The sequence below is a fragment of the Eublepharis macularius genome, chromosome 1 (assembly GCF_028583425.1).
Source record: "Eublepharis macularius isolate TG4126 chromosome 1, MPM_Emac_v1.0, whole genome shotgun sequence".
NCBI classification, from domain to species: domain Eukaryota; kingdom Metazoa; phylum Chordata; class Lepidosauria; order Squamata; family Eublepharidae; genus Eublepharis; species Eublepharis macularius.
Genome location: NC_072790.1, coordinates 250,541,046 through 250,562,989, shown reverse-complemented (window position 1 = coordinate 250,562,989; position 21,944 = coordinate 250,541,046). Strand labels below are relative to the sequence as shown.

The 21,944-nt window shown below is 47.3% G+C and overlaps 1 protein-coding gene across 1 annotated transcript in view; it reads right to left on the bottom strand.

The window, feature by feature from the left end:
• LOC129325727 (semaphorin-7A-like) overlaps window positions 1-21,944 on the bottom strand; it is a 39,978-nt gene that overhangs the window by 7,646 nt on the left and 10,388 nt on the right. Inside the window, exons 2-14 of the mRNA XM_054973586.1 lie at window positions 21,349-21,489; window positions 20,683-20,903; window positions 18,975-19,096; window positions 13,456-13,543; window positions 11,029-11,168; window positions 9,763-9,825; window positions 9,461-9,559; window positions 8,157-8,256; window positions 7,243-7,341; window positions 5,737-5,876; window positions 5,212-5,378; window positions 2,604-2,712; window positions 252-450 (exon numbers count right to left, since the gene is read on the bottom strand). Of these exons, the coding sequence (XP_054829561.1) occupies window positions 252-450; window positions 2,604-2,712; window positions 5,212-5,378; window positions 5,737-5,876; window positions 7,243-7,341; window positions 8,157-8,256; window positions 9,461-9,559; window positions 9,763-9,825; window positions 11,029-11,168; window positions 13,456-13,543; window positions 18,975-19,096; window positions 20,683-20,903; window positions 21,349-21,489 (1,688 nt within the window). The remainder of the gene's footprint in view (window positions 1-251; window positions 451-2,603; window positions 2,713-5,211; window positions 5,379-5,736; window positions 5,877-7,242; window positions 7,342-8,156; window positions 8,257-9,460; window positions 9,560-9,762; window positions 9,826-11,028; window positions 11,169-13,455; window positions 13,544-18,974; window positions 19,097-20,682; window positions 20,904-21,348; window positions 21,490-21,944) is intronic.

The window sequence follows — 21,944 nt, the reverse complement described above, 5'->3', positions numbered from 1 at the left end:
TACAGACTAATACGGCTAATTCCTCTGGATCTGTGAGTAAACTTAGCAATCATAACTAGAAGGTGATTAAATGACAGGAAGGAGAGAGTAGAAGAAAGTGAATAGTTCTTGCTATGGAGAGGAAATGAGCAGTCCTGAGCTTCCACTAGGATTGGTGCTGGGACTGGTGCTATTTAATTTATTAATCGGTGACCTAGAATTGGGAAGGAGCAGTGACGTTCCTCCATGGCTCCCTGGGAGGTTGAGCTCACCTGTCCCAAGGAATAGGACAACACGAGTGGCGTTGCTGGCATCTCGCACCCTGTCTGCCACAACTCGGGTGTAGGACTCATTATTCTCGAGAATGTAGAGGGGACGCCGCCCTTCTGGGTAGATGACGGTCTCGATTTCTGGGTAGTCTTTAATGATGGTCAGAGTGGTTCTGGGAATTTGGGAAGATGTTGCCACACACTGTAGTGGAGAAGAGAAAGCAGACAAGGATAAGTCAAGGCAGTGCGCATGCTAACGAAATATTAGAAATTGTACCATGATTGTACAAATTCAGCAATGGGAAATGCTAAGACAGCGCCAGAGTATAAAGAATAGAGCGATGCCCTTGAGCCAAAAAAGGTACAGGTTCGAATCCCCTCCTGTCACAGATACGGCCAGAAATATATGAAAAAGATCAGGGAAGATACTTGATTTCTGATGCATTACGGGCAGGGTGTAACTTGAAAGGTTTTCTATAGGAAGTCTCACTAAAACAACAATGTATTTTTTACAGACTGATAAGCAGGAAAATCATATAAATGTTTACGCTTTATTTCGGCTGATTTCTGCTTGGCTTCAGATTTCTACAATCCAGATCTTGTGGCATTGTTTAATGGATTTCCCCTCCTACTGACTACGCTGATTTACACAATGCAAAATGTTCCGCCAGGCATATGGTCGAGGCCAGCATGAGATCCTTCCTGAGCCTCCCACCAAGTGTGGGGCTATACAGTGTCCACTGGCTGGCTGCCCGACGTATGGGTACAGCATGGGGCCGTGTAGTGGCCCTTCGTTAGCTGACCCATGTATGGGTCGCAGTACGCTATCTGTCCGCTTCCCTCCCCCTGTATGTTGAGGGGCAGGAACCTGGAATTGACTCTGTCTTGGGACAGTTATTATCTGTGGATTTTATGATTTGAACTGTTGTTTTTATGAACTGTTGTTTAATATTAGTATTGTATTTTATAACTGCTGTACCTCACCCTGAGCCCGCTTGTGGGAAGGGTGGGTTAGGAATGTAATAAATAATAATAATCGACCTTGAGTCTCAGTGAGAAAGGTGGACTATAAAGTATGTGGGTTATAAATAGCATTAAACAAGCAAATAAATACATAACCCAAAGCAGTTCTTTGGCAGCCTGCAGCTATGAAGGGCAATAGAGAAAGCTCGATGAACTCTTTTACTCACTGGTTTCCTCCCCGTACAGCTCAAAATTACCTTCCCTCAGCCACTTGTTCACCTGAAAGTGAAGTGGAGGGGAATACAAGACCCCCCACATCTTCATTTTGTCTTTATAGTCTCTTTTGCATCAGGGAATAGTTTCAGGTGGGCAGCCATGGTAGGCTGCAGTAGTAGAACAAAGTTTGAGTCCCGTAGCACCTTAAAAGACCAACCAATTTTTCTAAGGTTTAAGCTTTTATGAATCCATGCTTGCTCTGTCACATGTGTTTGACTCACAAAAGCTCATACCCTGGAAAATGTTATTGGTCTTTAAGGTGCTGTTGGTGGAGAGTGCCCTCAAGTCACAGCTGACTTATGGCAACCTCTGGTGGGGTTTTCATGGCAAGAGACTAACAGAGGCGGTTTGCCATTGCCTGCGTCTGCAACCTTGGTCTTCGTTAGAGGTCTCCCATCCAATTACTAACCAAGGCCAACCCTGCTTAGCTTCTGAGAGTCTTTCTACATGAGATATCTGACATGTGAAGAACATGTGTTGGGAGATGCAATGTTAGCTGAGAAGGGTAGTTTAAAAAGACAGAGCTGGTGGCAGGGCAAAGGCTTTGCTATGCATTGGAGCTGTGTGAAGGGGCTGAGAAATGCCATAAGGGAAACTTCAGCCCCTTATAACATCTCCAGGTTCAAGCCCAGCTCTGGAAGGCAGCTCCGACCCATTTCCATTCCTTACTGCCCTCTGGTTGCAATTCCACAGTTTTAGACTGGCGGGGTGAAATTGACAGAGCCTTCCAGGAGCTGAAGATGAAACTGACAAACCCTCTGAGGAGCGATCTCTACCAGCTCTGTCTTTTAAAACTATACTTCCCGGCGAACCTTGTGTCTCCCTACACTTGACCAACACGTACCGAGTCACCTCGTGTAGAGAGACTCTGAGATCTTATAAGATCGGAGGAAGCTCCATTCATCACAGGAGAATGCTTGTGTTAGCTGCTCTGTGGGATGCAATCCCTAGAATTAATTTTAGTTAAACTGGAATTAAGGAGGAACAGAGCAATAGTGCAGGGCAAATAAATTTCTGGAATGAAATGTGCAAGGGGAGGGAATTTGTTCATGCCCACTTTGCAAATTAGCAGGTGATTAATTCTCTCTTGCCCAAATCCAGACGAAGGAACCTTACCGTGCCAGGTCTGGTAGCGGGAATGGAACCGGTAAAGCCCTTGAACTTAGAAGTCTTGAAAGCAGAACTGATTTCATTCATGGAATACTTACAAACAGCTGTTTTACCCCTGTGGAAAGGCAAAAGGAATCAGTTTATCAAGAAAAGAAGGCTGGGGTCCCCATATTTATGCCAGGCCTGGCCAATTGCTACCCAAATAGGAGGTCTCCTTAATTGGTTGGGGGAATTAGCATTAAGGAGGCAAGCGAGAGGGGGTAACTAGGAATATCCACCAATGTTTACAGGGATTATTCCCTTAGAGAACTCTCAAATACAGACAAGAGGTTCATGGAGGCAGCTGCAAAACAACCAGTGTTTTATGAAATGAGAAGAAGCCCAAACGGCTTTGGGGGTCTATGGTGGATCCCAAAACATACACACCACACATGGCTGAGGAGTCCAGTTACAGGGTGAAATGTTCTCTGGGCAAGCTGACATCTTTGCCCCCAAAACAAGGGCTTAATGGGTTGTCCGGAAGTTGGACAATAAGTTGGAAGAGGTTTGATAGTTCCTATCTGAGGTAGACTATAGGTGAAAAGGTGTTTGATGACCCTTTAAGCACGGGACACGGAAAAGCCACCAGGTTTGCTGAATAGATTTGATTAGGGTAGATGGGTGAGGGGAAGCAAGATCGGGCACTGACAAGATAACTCAGGAGTTTCCTGGGAGCCTGTTTGTTTTAAGTTATGTGTCTCTCTCTGAGGGATGGAGGAGTGTTAATAACAACAACACATATGGGTTGCAGTACATTATCTGTCCGCTTCCCTCCCCCTGTATGTTGATGTGCAGGAATCTGGAATTGACCCCATCTTGGGACAGTTATTATCTGTTTGTTGATTTTATGATGGATTGTTGTTTTATGAATTGTTTTAATATTTGTATTATATTTTTATAACTGCTGTACCTCGCCCTGAGCCCGCTTGCGGGAAGGGTGAGTTAGAAATGTAATAATAACAACAACAACAACATTTGATTTATATACTGCCCTTCAGGACAACTCAATGCCCACTCAGAGCGGTTTACAAAGTATGTTATTATTATCCCCACAACAACAATCACTCTGTGAGGTGGGTGGGGCTGAGAGAGCTCCGAGAGAGCCATGACTGACCCAAGGTCACCCAGCTGGCTTTAAGTGGAGGAGTAGGGAATCAAACCCGGCTCTCCAGATTAGAGTCCCACACTCTTAACCACTACACCAAACTGGTTAGTCAATCAGCTGTTCTGACTCACATTCTGGTAGTTTTCCAGGCTCCTGTTGGCTGGCATCTGCTCTGGGCCAGGCAGTGCCTTGGACACGATATATGAGGAAGGGGTGTTTATGATATTCCATCCATAAACTGCCTTCTTAGCGTGAGGAGGGGTCTGACTGCTAACACAATCAGGGAGCTTCCTGTAGCCTGCCAGTCAGACACTGATGTAGCATGTCTGTAGCATCAACCATGGTGTCCTATGCACCACTTGGCAGAAAAAAAGGGTACCGGGCATGCTGTGCTCTGATTGTTCCCATCTGTCTTGCTGGGGGTTCTGCTGGGTTTCTTTTGGATTTTTTGGGCACATGTCCTTTAGGGTCCCTACGTCCAGGCTATTCATCCTCTACAGGAAACAGTGAGGACAGATAATTTAGGATACTCCTCCACCACTCATAGGAGCCGGCCCAGATGTTAAGACCATTATCCTGGGGACCTAGGAGAACATCATATGATTTCTCACCCCGGAGGTCATCACTGGAGCCGTGCAAGTCATGAGGTTTGTTTTCATATGCTGCTCGGGTTGGAACTGGGTGGTGTGAAAGTCTGGAGGGAATCATTCCCTGGGGTGGCTCTGGGCAACACTGGGGTGGGGGGGAGTATAAGGGACGGAGCCTTCTCCGTGGTTGCCCCTCTGCTGTGGAAACCTGAAGTAATTTTGCCCAGCATATACTCTTGCGATTTAGGTGCTAGAATAAGATATTTTTGTTCTGCCTATACTTTAACTTGATTGAGAGCGGGTATAGCCTAGTGGCTGGGAGACCCAAGTTCGAACTCTGCCATGGAAGCTTGCTGGGTGCCTTCGAGCCAGTCACACTCTCTCGGCCTAATCCACCCCACAGGGTTGTTGTGAAGATAGAACGGAGGAGAAGAGAAGGATGTAAGCCACTTTGGGTCCTTATTGGGGAGAAAGGCAGGGTGTATAACAGTGCAATCCTATGGCGAGTTACTCCAGTCTAAGCCCATTGAAGTCAGTGGACTTAGACTGCAGTAGCGTGTCCATAGGACTGCACTGTACATGAGTAAATAAAAGAAAATAAATGGCCCTTTTAGTATTTTGTAGATTGCTGAAATTTTACTGTAATGTTTCTCATTGCCTTGATTGCACCCCCTACATTCATAGCAAACTTTGTATTAATTTTTTTATGAGATTCCCCAAGAACACAGCCTAGAAATGTTTTTTGAAAGCCAGCTCACCTCGTTGCTTGCTTGAGGAGGAATCAGAGATCTCTGATAGATCTTCAGGTTACAGGTCAACAGGCTCCCAACCTCAGGCCAGGAGCTTTCTGGTTTTAAGTTCTTGAGGCTTCGCCATGACTCACCACAGATTGGAGAAGACTCCATAGAGGGTCCGGCCTTCCCCGAGGAGAAAGGCGTCCCGGAGGCGATGAAAACGCTTGGGATCTTTGGGATTTCCACAGACCAGCCTTGCCTTCAGGAAAGAGGTCCATACATCTGGCATGAAGCCTTTTCCACCACCATCGTCCACCTAGAGAGAGACAGACAGACAGACAGCAAGGGCACCACAGGATTTCTTTCTCTTTTTTTGCAGTTCATGAACCTTTGGTGGCTGAGGGTTCCAGTGGAACAAAGGAAAAAACTTCTCCCTGACGTCACATCCCCAACAGCTGGCATTCAGAGGTTCACTGCCTCTGAACGTGGAGGTTCCATTTAGTCCATGTCGGCAGACACATCCTTCCATGAAGTCGTCTAATCCCGTTTTCAGGCCATCAAAGCTTGTGACCCTCACTACCTTCCTGTGGCAGTGAGTTCCACAGGCTAACGGCACACTATGTCAAGACTTCCTTTTTGGCAAAAAAAAGAGAGGCCCCACTCCCTTTCCGTACCTTGCACACACGCCCGAGCTGAGCTTTATAAGGCTCATCGTCTAGCCCAGCGCTCTGGTTGAACTCGTTGTAAAAGAAGTAAATTTCATCGTTTATTTTATTCTTCTCCGCCAGCAGGCCGGCACTGACAAATTCTGCTCCTGGAACAGAAGAGAAGCAAATCAGAGGTAACCAGCAAAATTGCCTCATTAGGGCGAGCATCGCAATCAGCTTAGCTTTAATCATGTCAGGAAATCGTGCGCCCTTCCAAGCTCTTTTCTGGATACTTAATCTACCATAATCAGGAAGATGGGAAACTTATTGTCAGGGCTTGCCGCCGCTGCCGCTGGGCGTGGCACTGGGCGGTCTGCTCCTGACGTCACAGGGGGGCCAGGGATTCTGCAGGACCCTGCTCTGTGGAAGGAGGGGCGGTATACCTCACCCAGACTCCCTCTCAGTCCACTCGCTGGCCTGCTCAACCTGGCCTGCTTACCTTCTGCGTCCTCCTTCGTCTCCTCCTTCCAGAACTCTCCTCCAACCCTCCACCCTTGCATCTTACTGCTCTCACTCCACATCATCACTCCTCACTCACACCCACCACCACAGGGCTCTTCCCAGCCAGCTTTTATAGGGCTTCCTTCTACTGCCCCACCCCTCTTCCAGCCTGGCCTTGGGCTGCACCAAGCAGTTGCAGCTGGGGTAGCTGATCTGGCCCCACTGACCAGCACCAGCTGTGCCTTGTTCTCTGGCTGCCCAGCCTCCCTGCCTTGGCTGATTGCTGAAGGCATGTCCAGCTGCAGTCCCCTGGCTAGCAGCCCAGCCTCCCTGGCAGAGCTGATGGCTGAAGGTGGGTCCAGCTGCGGCTCCTTGGCTGGTTGCCCAGGGCTTCCTGCAGAGTGCCTCCAATAGCCCCACCTGGAGTGGCTTGGCTTTTGGCAACTCCTGGGCCCGGCTACTATTTTCTAGCTGGGGCGTGGCTTTGGGTTGTTGGGGCTGCTGCTGCTTCTCCTCCTCAGGTAAGGTCTTTGGGTGGGTGACTGCTGGGCTCCCAATCCCTCTGCCCTTGCCCCCTTCCGCCTTGCCTAGCCCCCTTTCCCTCCCTAGGGGAGTGGGACTCGCTGGCCTCTCTCTGTCTCCCCCTGCCTCCTGAGGCCCTGGGCTTTTGCCCCTTGCCCCTGGCACCGGCAGGTTCTGGCTCCATTTGCCTGTGGGAGGGGTTGACCTGCTGTCCCCCAGCTGCCCCCTCTGCCTGCCAGTCAGACCGGTTGACCTGCTGTCAGCTGGCTGACCAGTTGACCTGCTGTCTGCTGGCTGCCCCCTCTGTTTGCCCGTCAGCCCGGCTGACCTGCTGTTCCCTCCTACCAAGTCTGGGGGCTGGGACCCAGACCCCGGACACTTATTTCTTCTTTTTTTTAAAAAAATGAAAACTTGCCATTTTCAAGAGTCTAAACGTGCAGGGGTCTACTCCAAACTACTTGCAGAAAAAAAGAGAAAGACGATAGACAGTATTAGACAGTATTTCCTTACTGGTCAGCCAATTGTCTTCAGTCTTAATCAGCTTTTTGGTTCCGTAGCTCCTCCATATGGTGCTCTTGTTTCCGGACAATGCGGAATAAAGGTTGCCTTCTGAAATGTTAGTGGGGGGGAGGGGCACGCACGAGTCAGTCATTGCCGCTTCAAAACGTCAACACACAACAATGAACTTTGCTGTCTCCTTCCTAGCCCTAACCTCTTGTTTTCTGATGATTACAGAAAGCACAATATAATAAAATGACTGCTCCCTGTAGCTTTCCTCCAGCACCTGGTACTGGGCGATATACTGCCTCTGAGCATGGAGGTTCCATTTAGCTATGTTGCTACTCTCTGCCTGTGTATATTTTTTTCCTTTCAAAAAATCATTTTGTTAATACTTGGGAAGCTGCTCCAACGCTATGGCTAAGAGTTTGTATGATTTTTAAAAAGAAATTAAGTAGCCATCCATCGGTTTCTCATCCTTGAGTTGGTGGAAACTCTATTAAGGCCACCTAAGATTGTTGCCAGCATCTTATGTTGTGGTTGTGGGAATCCCAGAAGTTAACTGTATGCCATGTGGATAAAAGCTCCCCTCTGTCCAAGGACTTTCATTGGGTGAATCTGATCCAGAGGACTACAGTTCCCAGGATTTCCTGGCTAAAAGGAAACTTTTTTGCTCAGATGGAACACTGCGGGGAGGGAGATATGGCTCTGCTTTACATACAGAAGGTCGCAGGTTCGGTTCCTGGCATCTCCAGATAAAAAGATCAGGTAGTAAGTGATGCAAAAAAACAGCCATCTGAGATCCTGGACAGCTGCTGCCGGTTTGAGAAGACAAGGTCGAGTGTTCTAGGCTAAGGGTCTGGCTCAGTATATGGCAGCTTCGTGTGTCCATTACTAGCTTGTGCCAAAAAGCATCTTTTTCTTACCTGCTGCAATGGTCACGGCGGCTTGAGATGGAAATGCTGGGATGATGTTTTCTGCACTGGCTTTGAGTGAATGGCTTTCGAAATAGGTGTTGTTGTTGTCCTAGGAGGAAAGAGAGGACGAGGAAAGGGAATGCCTCGTGGCTAGGGTGGCCAACCTGCAAATGGGGCCTGGAGGTCTCTTGGGATTACAACTCCAGGCTACAGAGATCAGTTCCCCTGAAGAAAGCAGCTCCCTTGGAGGGAGGAATCTATGGCATTTATACCCTGCTGAGGTCCCTCCCCAAACCCCACCTTCCCCAGGCTCCACCCCCAAATCTCCAGGAATTTCCCAACCTAGATCAATAACCCCGCTTGTTGGCACAGATTGAGATCCATATCCTTGCCCAATGGTTTCTTTCTGGCTATGTCGCCTTTGGCAACGTTATGCTTCTGGGAGGCTCCTTTGCTTCTTCAGAACCTCACTTGGTTGGCATGTACACGCAAAACGCTCTGCACCTTGCTGTGAAATGTTTTTAACCACATCAGCCTCATGGCCTTCAAAAGGGGAGGGATGTATTTCTCAGAGTTCATGAAGGCCTCATCCATAGACCCACTTGCAGCCTCGCTGCTGGACTATCTGGCTGTGGTATTTATAGGGAAAGTGACTCTTTAGATGCGGACTCTTTGTTTCTGCTCCCAAATATTACCACAAATGGAATCTACCTCAATAAACGTTATGTTCTATCTTTCTACAATCTGATTGCCTGAAGATTCATTTACTGGACGATGGGAGGGGGGGGGAATGCTTCTGACTAAGTAACTCTGCTCCAAATGAAAAATAACTAGTTTTAATAGGGGGATGGCTTGGTATGGGGGAAAGAGCTGATGAGGTAATAGAAGACGGAGCAAAGGAGAAATGTCCAAGAGAGAAAAACAAGAGGTTGGAGGGGTTGGTTAGCTGGTACCTCCCCCCAAGGGGGTGATTAGGGGGAGAAAATGGCCCTGGAAATGGCTCCACTTCCAAAGGAGGGAGGGAGGGAGAGCCTGCCTGGCCAACCCTGAGCAGGAACTGGTGTGGCCAAGGTGTGTGGCTGGCTGAGCCTATCCCTTGCTGAGCCGGGCGCCTCCTGCCTGCTCCTCCAGCTCACGGTGTTGGCGGATTGCACCAGCCTTTCTTTTGGGGGCATGATGGCCACAGCAGGATGGCAGCCTCCCAGGACATCGGCTGACCACTGGCGTCTTTAATGGCCAATCCACCCCTGCCTGCTAGAACCACAATACTGCAGCCTCGAGACCTGGTGACCTCCTGTGATTTGAAGACTCACCAGAAGCCAGCACTTGGGTGAAGCGGCGTTGGTGCCACAGACTATGATGTTTGTAGCATTCAGCCTCTGGATCACCTGGATGAAATTATGGCAATCCGCCTACAAGACAACACAAGAGCACTGAGTGAATGGCGACTGACTGAAGTACCAAATTCTGTCCGTTGGTGGCGCTGCAGTGCAGCTGAGATTGGGCTGGCAGCTCTCTCCAGAGGCAGCCATGAAGGGGAACACCCCCCCCCCCCAGGAGCCTTCTGAAATCCGGAAATTTTGCAAACCCTTTATAAGGGTCATCCCAGCCTCACCTGGGCCACTCCAGCCTTCTTCTTGCAGTCCTCTTTCACCTTTTCTTCAGCGCTCAGTGGGATCTGGAACAAAAAAGAGGAAACGGGAATGCCTGTCACATCCTCACAACCGCTAGGGTTTGCCATTCCCTATGTAAAACAGCTAAAGATTGCAGGAGAGAAAGACTCTTGCAATGGCATTCCTATCTGCATCGAAAGTGTCATTTGGTGGAGGAAATGTCTGCAGGAGAGAGACGGACAGCGTACACCAGGGTGTAGCCTAGGGCATGTCTACACTGAACTGGTTTCAAACTGATTTGACTTTGATTAGTGGACTTACATGGGGCTAATGCAACTGGAAGTAGTCATCAAAGGGCTGAATAAAAAAAAAATCCCATAGGCAGGACTTGAGAGTGAGAAATTGCCTTGGGGGTATGAGGCCAAAATAGTCTTCCCCTTTCCCCTGCTTCTCTCACTGCTCCTTCAGTTGAACATAGGGTTTTTTTAAAGTAATTATTTTTTAAAAAAAATATTAACAAGATTAAAAGCTCAGTAAAAAGGGCAGAGAAATAGAAGAAAAAAGTAAAGAAAAAAAGAATACAAAGAGAAAAAGATTGAAAATAAAAATAATACATTTCATTTTCCATTTTCCTCTACAACACCTCTCATATTTTAACAAACATCATACTTTTAGTTTTAATGTCTCCCCAAAATTTACCTTCTTAATACTGCCCCCCTTCTATTTATTTTCCCCAAATTTATCTTCTTAAAAATCAAAACCACAGATCATCAGTTCATTTTTCCTCGTCTCACGCAGAAAGTCAGTAATAGGTTTCCAGTTAACCATAAAAGTAGACAGTGTTTTACGTTAAACATAGTTATGTGGGTAGCTGAACTGGTCTGCAGTAGAACAGCAGGGTTTGAGTGTCATCTTTCCAGAGTCAGACCTTCCTTCTTCCCAAAATCTTTAAGAGCAGAACCACAAGTGACAAAAGGCACAGGTTGGACACTTGTCCGCTTCCCTCAAGTTTTGATGGGAAATGTAGGCAGCTTGGCGGAATGTTGGACAAGTGACAGTTGAAAAGTCCATTGGGCAGCAGTCGGAGAGCCAAGCTGCAAGACCAGGACGCCTACATTTCCCATCCAAACTTGAGGGAAGCTGACAAGTGTCCAACCTGTGCCTTTTGTCCCTTGTGGTTCTGCTCGATGGTTCCACTGGACTCAAATCCTGTAGGTAAACAGACTCTACAGGCCTAGATCTCTCTTTCCCGCCTCTCAGGTTCTCACCCGTGTTGGAGTAACCACAGAGTCCTTAAAAGTTAGGATCCACAGTTGCTCGCGGCCTCCGATGAAGAGCTGTTCGGATCCGGCATCATGAAACAGGATACTCAGGCTTGCTTCTTCCATAAAACTTACATTCAAACTATCTGAAAGGAGAAGGGATGACACTGGGCCGGGATTAAAATCAAACTCAGCTTGGTGATAATGTATTTGGATAACATCATAAGTTGTTTCACCAAAAGTGGCGGAAACAGTGAAGGGAGTTGTGGCCCGGACGGCGAGGCCGCTGGATAAGGTTCTCGGGGTTGTATTGTCGAAGGGTTTCACGGCCGGAGAACGATGGTTGTTGTGGGTTTTCCGGGCTGTATTGCCGTGGTCTTGGCATTGTAGTTCCTGACGTTTCGCCAGCAGCTGTGGCTGGCATCTTCAGAGGTGTAGCACCAAAAGACAGGGATCTCTCAGTGTCACAGTGTCACCTCTGAAGATGCCAGCCACATCTGCTGGCGAAACGTCAGGAACTACAATGCCAAGACCACGGCAATACAGCCCGGAAAACCCACAACAACCATCATTCTCGGGGTTCTCAGCACTTGACCTAGAAAGCCCAGGCAAGCCCGTTCTGGTCAGATCTCAGGAGCTAAGCAGGGCCAGCCTTGGTTAGTAATTGGATGGTAAACCTTCAAATAAGACCAGGGTTGGAATGCAGAGGCAGGCAATGGCAAAACACCTCTGCCAGTCTCTTGCCTTGAAAACCCCAGCAGGGGTCGCCGTAAGTCGGCTATGACTTGATGGCACTTTCTACCCCCACCATCTTGTATAAGGGAAGTGGAAATCTTTGTACATGAAAATTAATTATTTTTATATTTATTTATTGTCCTCCGTTCTCACTGAAATCCAAGGCAGATTACACAGTACCAGTGAAATACGGTATAAGAACGCCCGCTCTCCTGGCTTTCTGCAAACGCTGCACAATTGAATTATTCAAAAAAGGCTTTTTACTCAGATATGAGGGTTGTATTGTAGGGAGGGGGTCGCAGATGCCTCACTAATGACCGTAGTTTTCTCCACTATGTTGCCGTACGTACTATCTGTTACTTTGAATATAAGCTCCTATGAGCTACTTGTGCTTCATGTTGTCTAATGCCAGTCCTAGAATTGCTTAATGTTCTGTCTCAGTATTTCTTCAACTCTGTATTGGATTCTTGCAAATCCTATGTCTTTGTAGACTTTTATTTATTTACCTTATGGCATTGTTTATGGAAATGGAGTCTCAGTGAGAAAGGTGGACTATAAAGAACATAAATAAATAAAATAAAAATAAATAAATAATCAACAGATAGGGCAATCAGTGAGCCAGTATAGTAACGAACCACGGTTAGGACACTCAGTGAACAGATTCAGTAGGGTAGAACAGCAGAAAATTTGAAAACAAGCATAAAGTCGAGCACAGAGATGAAATCTTCCTGAAACAACTCATAACTCATTTACGTGGCATGTTAATGGGCACTTTATGGCATTATATCCCACTGAGGTCCCTCCCCCAAACCCCGCCCTCCCTAGGCTCCACCCCCAAATATCCAGGAATGCCCCAACTCACAGTTGGCAACGCTATCAGAGAAGCCAATACACGGAAAAGGTTCAATGAGACCCCAAATCCCGCCCCTTCCAAAGCAACCATTTTCTGCAGGAGAACAGATCTGTCTTTTAAAAAAATTATTTTATTGATTTCAAAAAGAATACATACATATACACATAGACATCACATCAGGGGATATCAAGCACAACTTCGTAAGAAATCAGCGGCGATAATAACAACAAACCATGTATTATACTCATTTTCCATCTCTACAGTTCCTTCTTCTTTATTTCTTGTTTTCCTTATCCAAAACCTAATTTTCCTGTAAGTCTACCCTGCTTATTTCCTAGGGAAATGAGTCTTGTCTGGAGAACAGCTGGAATTCTGGGAGAGCGACTGCCAGTCTAGGTAAGCAATACTGACCTTGATGGAGCGATGGACTGATTCAACATAAAGGCAGCTCCATGTGCCTTCAGCGTTCATTAATGCACAGGACAGAATTTGTTATTCTCTTATTAAAGTGTCAGTTAAATAGTTAAGACTGCTTGGTAGTTGTGTCCAGTTCCTTTTCAATGAGTTGTGCCTCTTAGTGGAAGGCCTCGGAAGATCCCCTGAAATTTATCCTGATTTATGAGCTGTTTATCTAACAAAATACTCTTTAAGTGTCCCTCCACGACAATCCCCAGGGTGCCTGCCAAAACACTACCAGGGAACTGTTGCGAAACATGCCCTTTCAGAAGCAGTGTCCTTTTTTGGCTGCAACAGACAAAAGTCCAAACCAGTTGTGTGCTGGGAAGCTCCCGTCCAGAGGTCCTAGTGAATTTGTGAAACTTAATTTTCAGGCATGTGCGACGTACCTGGGAACTGAGTTTTAACAAATCGCTGGGAACTCCAGACACGGACATGGGACTCCACGTGCAGGTCTGGTTTGGCCCTAATGGGATTCTGGAATCGAATGCCCACACCATCATGTTCAGCTATACTCAGAACTAAAGCTCTCCCCTGCCCCCCGCCCCCCAGGTTGCCAGGTCCAGGTTGGGACATCCTTGGAGATTGTTGGCGTGGCCTCTGGAAAGGGTGGAGTTTGGGGAGGGGAGGGGCCTCAGAATGGTATAATGACGTAATGGAGTCCTCCCTCCAAAGCATGCATTTTCTCCAGGAGAACTGGTCTGTGTCTCCTGGAGACCAGTTGTAATTCTGGGCGATCTCCAGCCACCACCTGGAGGCTGGTAACCCAAGATCACCCAGAACAAATGTTGCCGTGCGGTTGACGGGAAATGATCTTTAAATGGAGTGTGCCTTCTTTTGCCAAAGGGCCATTTCAGAGTAAAGGTTTTGGGGAACTGCATTTTGGAAATCACAGGCCGAGCTGCAGAGCCCAGGGGCTCGCAAGCGGCACAGTACGATCAGAATACAGAATACACTTTTTCCTGTGCAGCTGAAGCTGTGCCTGATTCTCCCCTTTGCAGCCGTTCCCAGGAAGCAGCATGCAATCTGGGCCCGTCCTCCTTAGCTGAGAATGCTCCTCTGAGGAATGAGGCAAGAGACAGGTTTCCTCGTTGTACTTCAGGGCCCTGATCCATGCTCTTGGCTGTTGGCTATTTGCATTGCAGAAGGGCGCCCAACTGGCCTGGCCGAGACGGTAAAACCATCTTTTCTATCTAGCAAAGATTCTTTGCCTCTGGAAGAAGGGCTGGGGTTGAGTTTGTGCCTGCAGAAAGTTTAACTGCAGAAAAAAAAACAAGGCTCTTAAGAGCGTCAAGATCTTCTGAGAATGACACCGCCTTGATTTAGCGCTGTGGAGCCTCTTTATACTTACTCAGAGACCATGGAAATGCAAGCACTTTGCACACGGTCAGAGGCACTAGAACAAATTATCCAGACATGTGAGGTGGCTGCGTTTGCTTTGGGAGCAGCCATTTGCACAAACCCAGCCCTTGTAAGCAGCGAGTAACAAAAACGTTTGGATCAACAGCTGGCTGGTAAAAATGAGAACAGGGAAGGGAAATAGATTTCTGCTCTGGATTTGGATCTGAGAGCCACAAATAATTGAAACTGAAAATAGAGATCAGCCAAATATCCAGTCTTAGAACATAAGATTCGCCCCACTGGATCAGATCCACAAATCCACGAAGCAAATTGTGTCCCAATGAAATGAATGGGATTTAAACTCAGTACTGACCTCTTTTGTTACTACTTCCAGTGGAACTGACCCTTGCTCTATTCGGCCCTCTGCTTCCGGCAGCCACCCAGTCTGGTGCCCCTAGGAAGCTCAGAAGCAAGATGCTAGTGGGAGATAAACCATCAGCCAAAGTGGTTTGTTCCCTAGCATCTGGCTGTCAAAGATACACTGCCTCTAAACATGGAGGTTCCACCCTCAGCTATTATGCGGAGCCTTATGTCCATCCCCTTTTGCTTTCCACAGACCAATTCAAAAAGTCCAGGCTCTCAAGGCGAGTGTGTGTGTTGTAGGGAAGGGCACCAGGGTTCGGCCCCAGAAACTATTGTCACACATCAGGGCTCCTCTCTGTTGGATCACTAGCAGCATTAACCCACACCTGGCTGAAGAGGACGTCTGCCTCCTGCCAAGTAACCACATCCAGCTAGCTTAAAGTTTGATATCACTTGTCCCACTCCAGTGCTTGCAATGGGGAGAGAAGCTGCAGCTGGCGAAATTCTCTCTCCTCTAAGCAACTCTTAAACGTCCGGGAGCCACGCCTTCCTTCCCAGCTGGCCCCTCTAACCAACAACTACAGCCACAACACCCTGCATTTCCCCTGGACTGCACAGTGTGTCCCATAGAGACACTTTCACAAGTAGGTCCAGAGGAGTTAGCCGTGTAAGTCTGTAGTTGCAAAATAGTAAAGAGTCCAGTAGCACCTTTAACACTAACCAACTTTATTGTAGCATAAGCTCTCGAGAACCACAACGATGCATCTGACAAAGAGAGTTGTTTTTCTCGAAAGCTTATGCTACAATAAAGTTGGTTAGTCTTAAAGGTGCTACTGGACTCTTTACTATTTCATAAGTAAATCACTCAAGCAACTGAGGCGCCCCTTATCAGCGCAGACAGCCCTTCCATCTTTGTCCTGCCCTTCCTTCAAAGCTCTCAAGGCACCGTTTGTAGTTCTCCCCTCCTCTGTTTTATCCTCACAACAACCTTGCAAGGTAGGGCCACTGCAGTGTAGTGATTAGAGGGTCAGCCTAGAATCTGGGAGGCCCCAGATTCAAATCCCTGTTCTGCCATGGGAGCTCACTAGGTGCTCTTGGGCCACTCACACATGCCACGTGCCCTAACCTACCTCACAGGGTTGCCGTGAGGATGAAATGGAGGAGAATGACTCCAGTTGGTGAATGCCTCAGTTCAATTATTATTAGGAGCTAAGTGGAGCATACATATTACTCCCATTCTCCAGTTGCTCCATTGTCTACCGTAGCATAGCGGTTAAGTGGCTGGTCTATAAATCAGCACGCTGCTGGTTCAAATCCCTCTACTGCCATGAGCTCAGCAGGTGGCCTTGGGTAAGGCCACTCCTTTCAGCCCCAGCTCCCCAGCTGCATTGTGGGGATAATGATAACACTGACTTTGTTCACCTCTCTGAGTGGGGCGCTAATCTATGAAGAAGAGCAGTATATAAGCACACTGTTATTATTGAGAGCTGCTATAGCATAGTGGTTAAGTGGTTGGGTTGTGAATCAGCACTCTGCCGGTTCAACTTCCTCAACTGCCATAAGCTCAGCAGGCAGCCTTCGGGATGCCCCTCTCAGCCCAGCTCCCCAGCTGCATTGTGGGAATAATAACAACACTGACTTTGTTCACTGCTCTGAGTGTGGCACTGATATGTCTAGAAGACTGGTATATAAGAACAGCTATTACTCTAGAGCTGCTGTAGCAGAGTTGTTAAGTGGTTGGGCTGTGAATCAGCACTCTGCTGGCTCGACTCCCTCTACTGCCATGAGCTCAGCAGGCGGTCTTGGGGAAGCCACTCCTCTCAGCCCAGCTCCCCAGCTGCATTGTGGGGAGAATAAATAACACTGACTTCTTCTTCTTACTATTACTATTATTATTAATTCAGTACCTGGGCTCAATTCAAGTTTTGACTGTCACATATGAGGTTGGTCGCTCATATCTATGGGACAACCTTTCTCCTTTGCTTTGCTTATCTGAAGAGGGCCTTCTGCAGGTGCCACCTTGCACCTGGGCAAAATCAACGACTGCCCGTACACAGGGCTTCTCTTTGGTGCCCCCCCCACCTTAAGGAATGGCCTGCCGGAAGAGGCCAGGAACACCCCCCCTCTCCTCGCCCTCTGCAAACTATGCAAAACTGAATTATTCAAGAGGGCTTTTTAGAAGGCAATAGGATTATGCTGCAAGGAAATGGTTCAGAGAGACGCGTTGGCAAAATGACAGGGCGGTAGACGGTATTCTTGTGCAGTGTGTTGTTGTCAGTCTGCTCCTACTGGAGAGTCCTGCGCCGTTCAAGGTTATATCAGTTTGCTTATGTTTCTTTCAGCATTATTTTTCAGTTCTGTATCAGATTTATGCTGCTTTCAAATGCTCGCAAACCTTAACTTACTGTATTGTTTATTGTACGTCTCAGCCGAGGGACCAGTTGACTTATATTATGCAATCCAACTTAAATCTCAGTGAGAAAGGTGTATAAATAATATAAATAAAAATAAATTGTAAAAAGGCAGGGTAGAAATAAAGAGATAACCAGGTTTGGCTGAGAGACGGTGTTTAGTCCAAAGTCAGCCAGGCTGCTTCATCGGATTTGAACCGAGGTTTCTCTAATTTGTGACATCCTAACCACAACAGATGCAGAGGAGTTAGCTGTGTTAGTCTGTAGTCGCAAAATAGTAAAGAGTCCAGTAGCACCTTTAAGACTAACCAACTTTATTGTAGCATAAGCTTTCGAGAACCACAGCTCTCTTCGTCAGATGCATCTGTAGCATAAGCTTTCGAGAACTACAGCTTTCTTTGTCAGTTGCATCTGTAGCATAAGCTTTTGAGAACCACAGCTCTCTTCGTCAGATGCATCTGTAGCATAAGCTTTCGAGAACCACAGCGCTCTTTGTCAGATGCATCTGTAGCATAAGCTTTCGAGAACCACAGCTCTCTTCGTCAGATGCATCTGTAGCATAAGCTTTCGAGAACCACAGCTCTCTTCGTCAGATGCATCTGTAGCATAAGTTTTCGAGAACCACAGCTCTCTTCGTCAGATGCATCTGTAGCATAAGCTTGATGATGCATCTCACAAAGAGAGCTGTGGTTCTCGAAAGCTTATGCTACCATAAAGTTGGTTAGTCTTAACGGGGCTACTGGACTCTTTACTATTTAACCGCAACAGTACACTGGTCTGAGCTGTTGTGTGTGCGTTTGTGTGTGTTGGTGGGGCAAGGGCCCATCATCCTAAGTGGAGCACAGATTTGCTTGACGGGAGAGTTTTTCATTTGTGATGCAACGGCATCCATCTCAATGAATGAGAGCTTGTTTTTAAACAGGATATTTTCTCATAGTTAAAAGATAGGTGTTTGATGCCCTGTTGCCCCCCCCCCCAATACGGTGATAGTCTGAACTCCACACACCAGATCCACCCAGTTCTGCCATTCGAGATTTCCACTAGGTGGATGTTTTCCAAGATTCCCTTCTGACGCTCAAGTGATTTTGTAAAAAAATACCCCTTCAGCTACTAGGCCTGTGAGCGTGGTAGGGCAATCAAAGAGGGAAATGTACACAAGGGTGTGTTATAATTTATTTAGATACTTCAGTTTACCCTGCTTTTCTCCACAATAGGGACCCAAAGCGACTTGTATCATTCTCCTTGGCGCTATTTTATTCTCACAATAACCCTGCGAGGTAGGCTGAGAGTCTGCAACTCAGTCAAAACCAGCCAGCAACTGTCCATGGCAGAGTAGGGATTCACAGCTTGATCTCCCAGATCCTAGCCCAATTCCCTAACCACCACCTCACCCTAGCTCTTGACTATAATAGTCCAAACACTTCTGAACTTATAGGCCACTGTTTTTAGCTCCTGTTTGGGGTTGGACTAGATGACCCTGGAGGTACCTTCCAACCCTATGATTCTACGATTCTATTTTGTGCTGCAAACAATTCAGAGATACTGAAACACATCTGGTCTTGGCAAGAAGGTTCTAGAGGTTTCTGTTGGAGATGGGGGAAATCATGGAAACCCCCCCCCCCATTCATTTCCTGAATGTCAATCCTGGAAATGTGGTAGACCTATCTCTCTGGCTTAGGGGGAGATTCTTCCTCAAACCCAAATGTGGCAATCTGCAAGGCTGAGAGCTCCTTCTGTAGATACCCCGTTGGGGGCCAGAGCTGGGGCAAGCCACAAACATCTGTGGATCTTACGGATGCCACGTCAGAAAATCCAAAATTCTTGTGATTCAGATAGACTGCTCCTGCTCCGAGCCTCTTGTACAAAGAGGCTGTTGGGTTCCAGGTCTTGAGACTCTGTGTTTTATTGAGTTCGACTGCAGGCACGAGAGAAGGTAGGAGGTGAAAGGCAGTCAGTCTCTCTGCCTACTTTCCTGGCCCCACGGGTAAGACTCCCAAGAAGCTGCCAAGAAGCTATTAATGAAATATTTTTTTTAAAATGCTTAATTGTTTCATGCTGGAAAGCAAGCAAGACATAATGCAACATTATGGAAGCATTTATTATTTTGTAGATCAACGGGCTCTTAGTGGTTGGCAACCAGCAAATATTGAATTTGCAAATGTTTGGAAATCTAATAGACTATTGCAGGGAAATAGACAATTAACTAGATTAATACAAATTATGAAATGGAAACAGGAACAGTCCAGAACAATCTTAGAGACTGGTTCCTTATCTTTTAATACCCTGCAATAATCACGGCAAGAATCTCCAAAAGGGAACATTCATTTCCTGTTTATCTCTGCAAAACTCTCCAGTTTCTTTCCTATTAATGTTAGATTTAAAAAAATTAAATGAACATGATATAAGATACTGACTGTGAGTAATCTTTGATGGCCGGTCAGCATCTCTGACCAGATGGAAAGAGCTTCTAAAATACAAACCTCTCACTGTTCAGATAGACTGCTCCTACTCAGAAGCTTTCTAGCCAAAATTTTTTGGCTGCTACAGTTGGCAGCTACAGTTATACCTTGCTGATTTTGTCCTTCTCCACCAATAATATTACATGCCCAAATTGTTCGGTTGCGGTCACGGAGCAATGAAGATGGCCGGACTGCCCAACCCTATTGCCTTGAGGGGAAGAGATCTGAATTCGCGCCAACACAAAGCTTCTAGGGATGGTCCGAAAGCTCTGCTTGGGGGCACTGGACCGGTGAACAGCCCCACTGAGATGTGCAGCACTGCAGTTAGTAAGCGCTGAACATTTGTGTCCGAACCAGCTCTTAAAGAGCAAGCCAAATCCCTCATTACTCTTCCGATGGGCATAAATATTTTCCCATGGTGACCCTTCCCCCTATCATCCAAGGCTGTGCTTCTATAATACAAATGAATTCAGAATATCTTAGTTGGATTAAGGTTTAATATTTCCATTGGGGGCAATTATCCAAGGTTCTTCCAGATGTCCCCCAATCTCAGGTTTGGAGGAAGCATCCCTTCCTGATATCCGAGCACAGTCCCCTGAGATGCTTGGCAAAAGATATTCTGAATTCATTTATTTGCAAAGAGTTCCTCATCACAAAAAGAAAAGGCACTTAGCGGGAGAAAAATCCACGCACGAGAACAAAACTGACGCAATTTTTTAGGGTCAGTTTGGCAGGTCCGAATAAAAAGTATGACACAGATTCGGTTCTCGGATTTTGCGTGGACCCAATATGGCTGTCCAACTTTTTCTGCATTTATGGGCACAGCCTGGGTTGCAGCCACGACTTCCTTCCTTCCGTAGGAAATGCTTCCAGCAAGCAGGCATGATATCCATTTCAGTTTGTTTTTGCAAACGGCTTCTGGTGGGGATTGAGCCAGAGAGATAAACACAGGCTGTCTGGGTATCACAAGAGCATCCCTGCCAGCCCTGGTAGGACATGAGAAGGATCCTCATTCGACAGTCCCAAGAGAATCAAAGCTTACCTGTCGGGATCAACTTCAGTCTGGGGATCGTTTGGGAGACGGTCAGGCAGAAGAGGGAGAAGAAGCAGATACAGAGAGCTGTCATCTTGGCGCTGAGCAGGGGGACAACCCTCTCCGGCGGTGGGATTGCTGCAGTGGAAAATCTCTCCGCAGGCACGTTAGGTCTATCTTGCAGCAGCCTGCTCTCTTCCTCCACCCCCTCAGTTTCTAATTTATAGTCCCTGAAAAAAAAGAGGCACGTACACACACCCTAGAAGCAGTAACGTCAGCATATCTTCCTCCTTGTGGAGAGAAAAATATCCCCCCACCTCCAAAAAAAACCCCTGTTCAAGCCCCAGGAAAGAAATCGTGCCGTTTGGAAGCAATAGCTAGGCAGGTGCAAAGAGAGGGCATGTCACATACAGGCCGGGTGGAGAAAAGACATTTTGGCTTGTATTGACAAAGGCCCGGCCTCCCACCCACCCAGCAGTTATTATAAGACTGGCTCTTGGGGTGGGGGAGGACATTATAGGATGGCGACAGCCGGCTCTGCCGTGAAGAACGAGGCAAGCAGTGAATAAGCAGCGTACCGCTAAGGGGGCCCAGTCCCACGGGGAGAACGTCTGCAGAGCTCGCCGAAAGCAAAAGGTGGGCCTCAGCATCTCTTGAATTTAATTCATTCCATACCTCAGCTGGATGAGGCTGCCACTTTGAAGCAGAGCGTTGAGTTTTCCTGCAGAAGGTCGCTGGTTCGATCCCCGGCAGCTCCCGTTAGCAGGGGTTGGAAATATCTTTCTCTGCCTGAGACCTTGAAGAACAACTGTTGGCCTGTGGGGGTGAGACCCAATGGACCGACTCAAGATGAGGCGGCTTCAGGAGGGTCCATCTGTGCGAAATGGACAAGGATTCCAACCGTTGGAGGCCCCAAAATAAAAATTGGGGCCCTGGTATCCTATAGCTACGCTGCCAGGAAAATACCAGTTAAAATTTTTCTTTTTAAAAACTTCATTTATACCCCTCCTTTCTCCCCAAAGCGACTTGCTTTGTTCCCCTCGCCTCCATTTTATTCCCATGACAACCCTATGGGTACGTTAGGCTGCCAGTGCGTGGCTCTCGCCTCCAGCAAGCTTCTGTGGCAGGGTGGGGATTCGAAACCGGGTCTCCGAGATCCCAGACCCTCAACGGGCTGTTACTGGTCCTGGCAACATGGACTGTGTCTCCTGTCAAGAGGAAAACAGGATTTGAACCCCCCAAACAAACTCCAGAGGACTAACCTTTGCAGA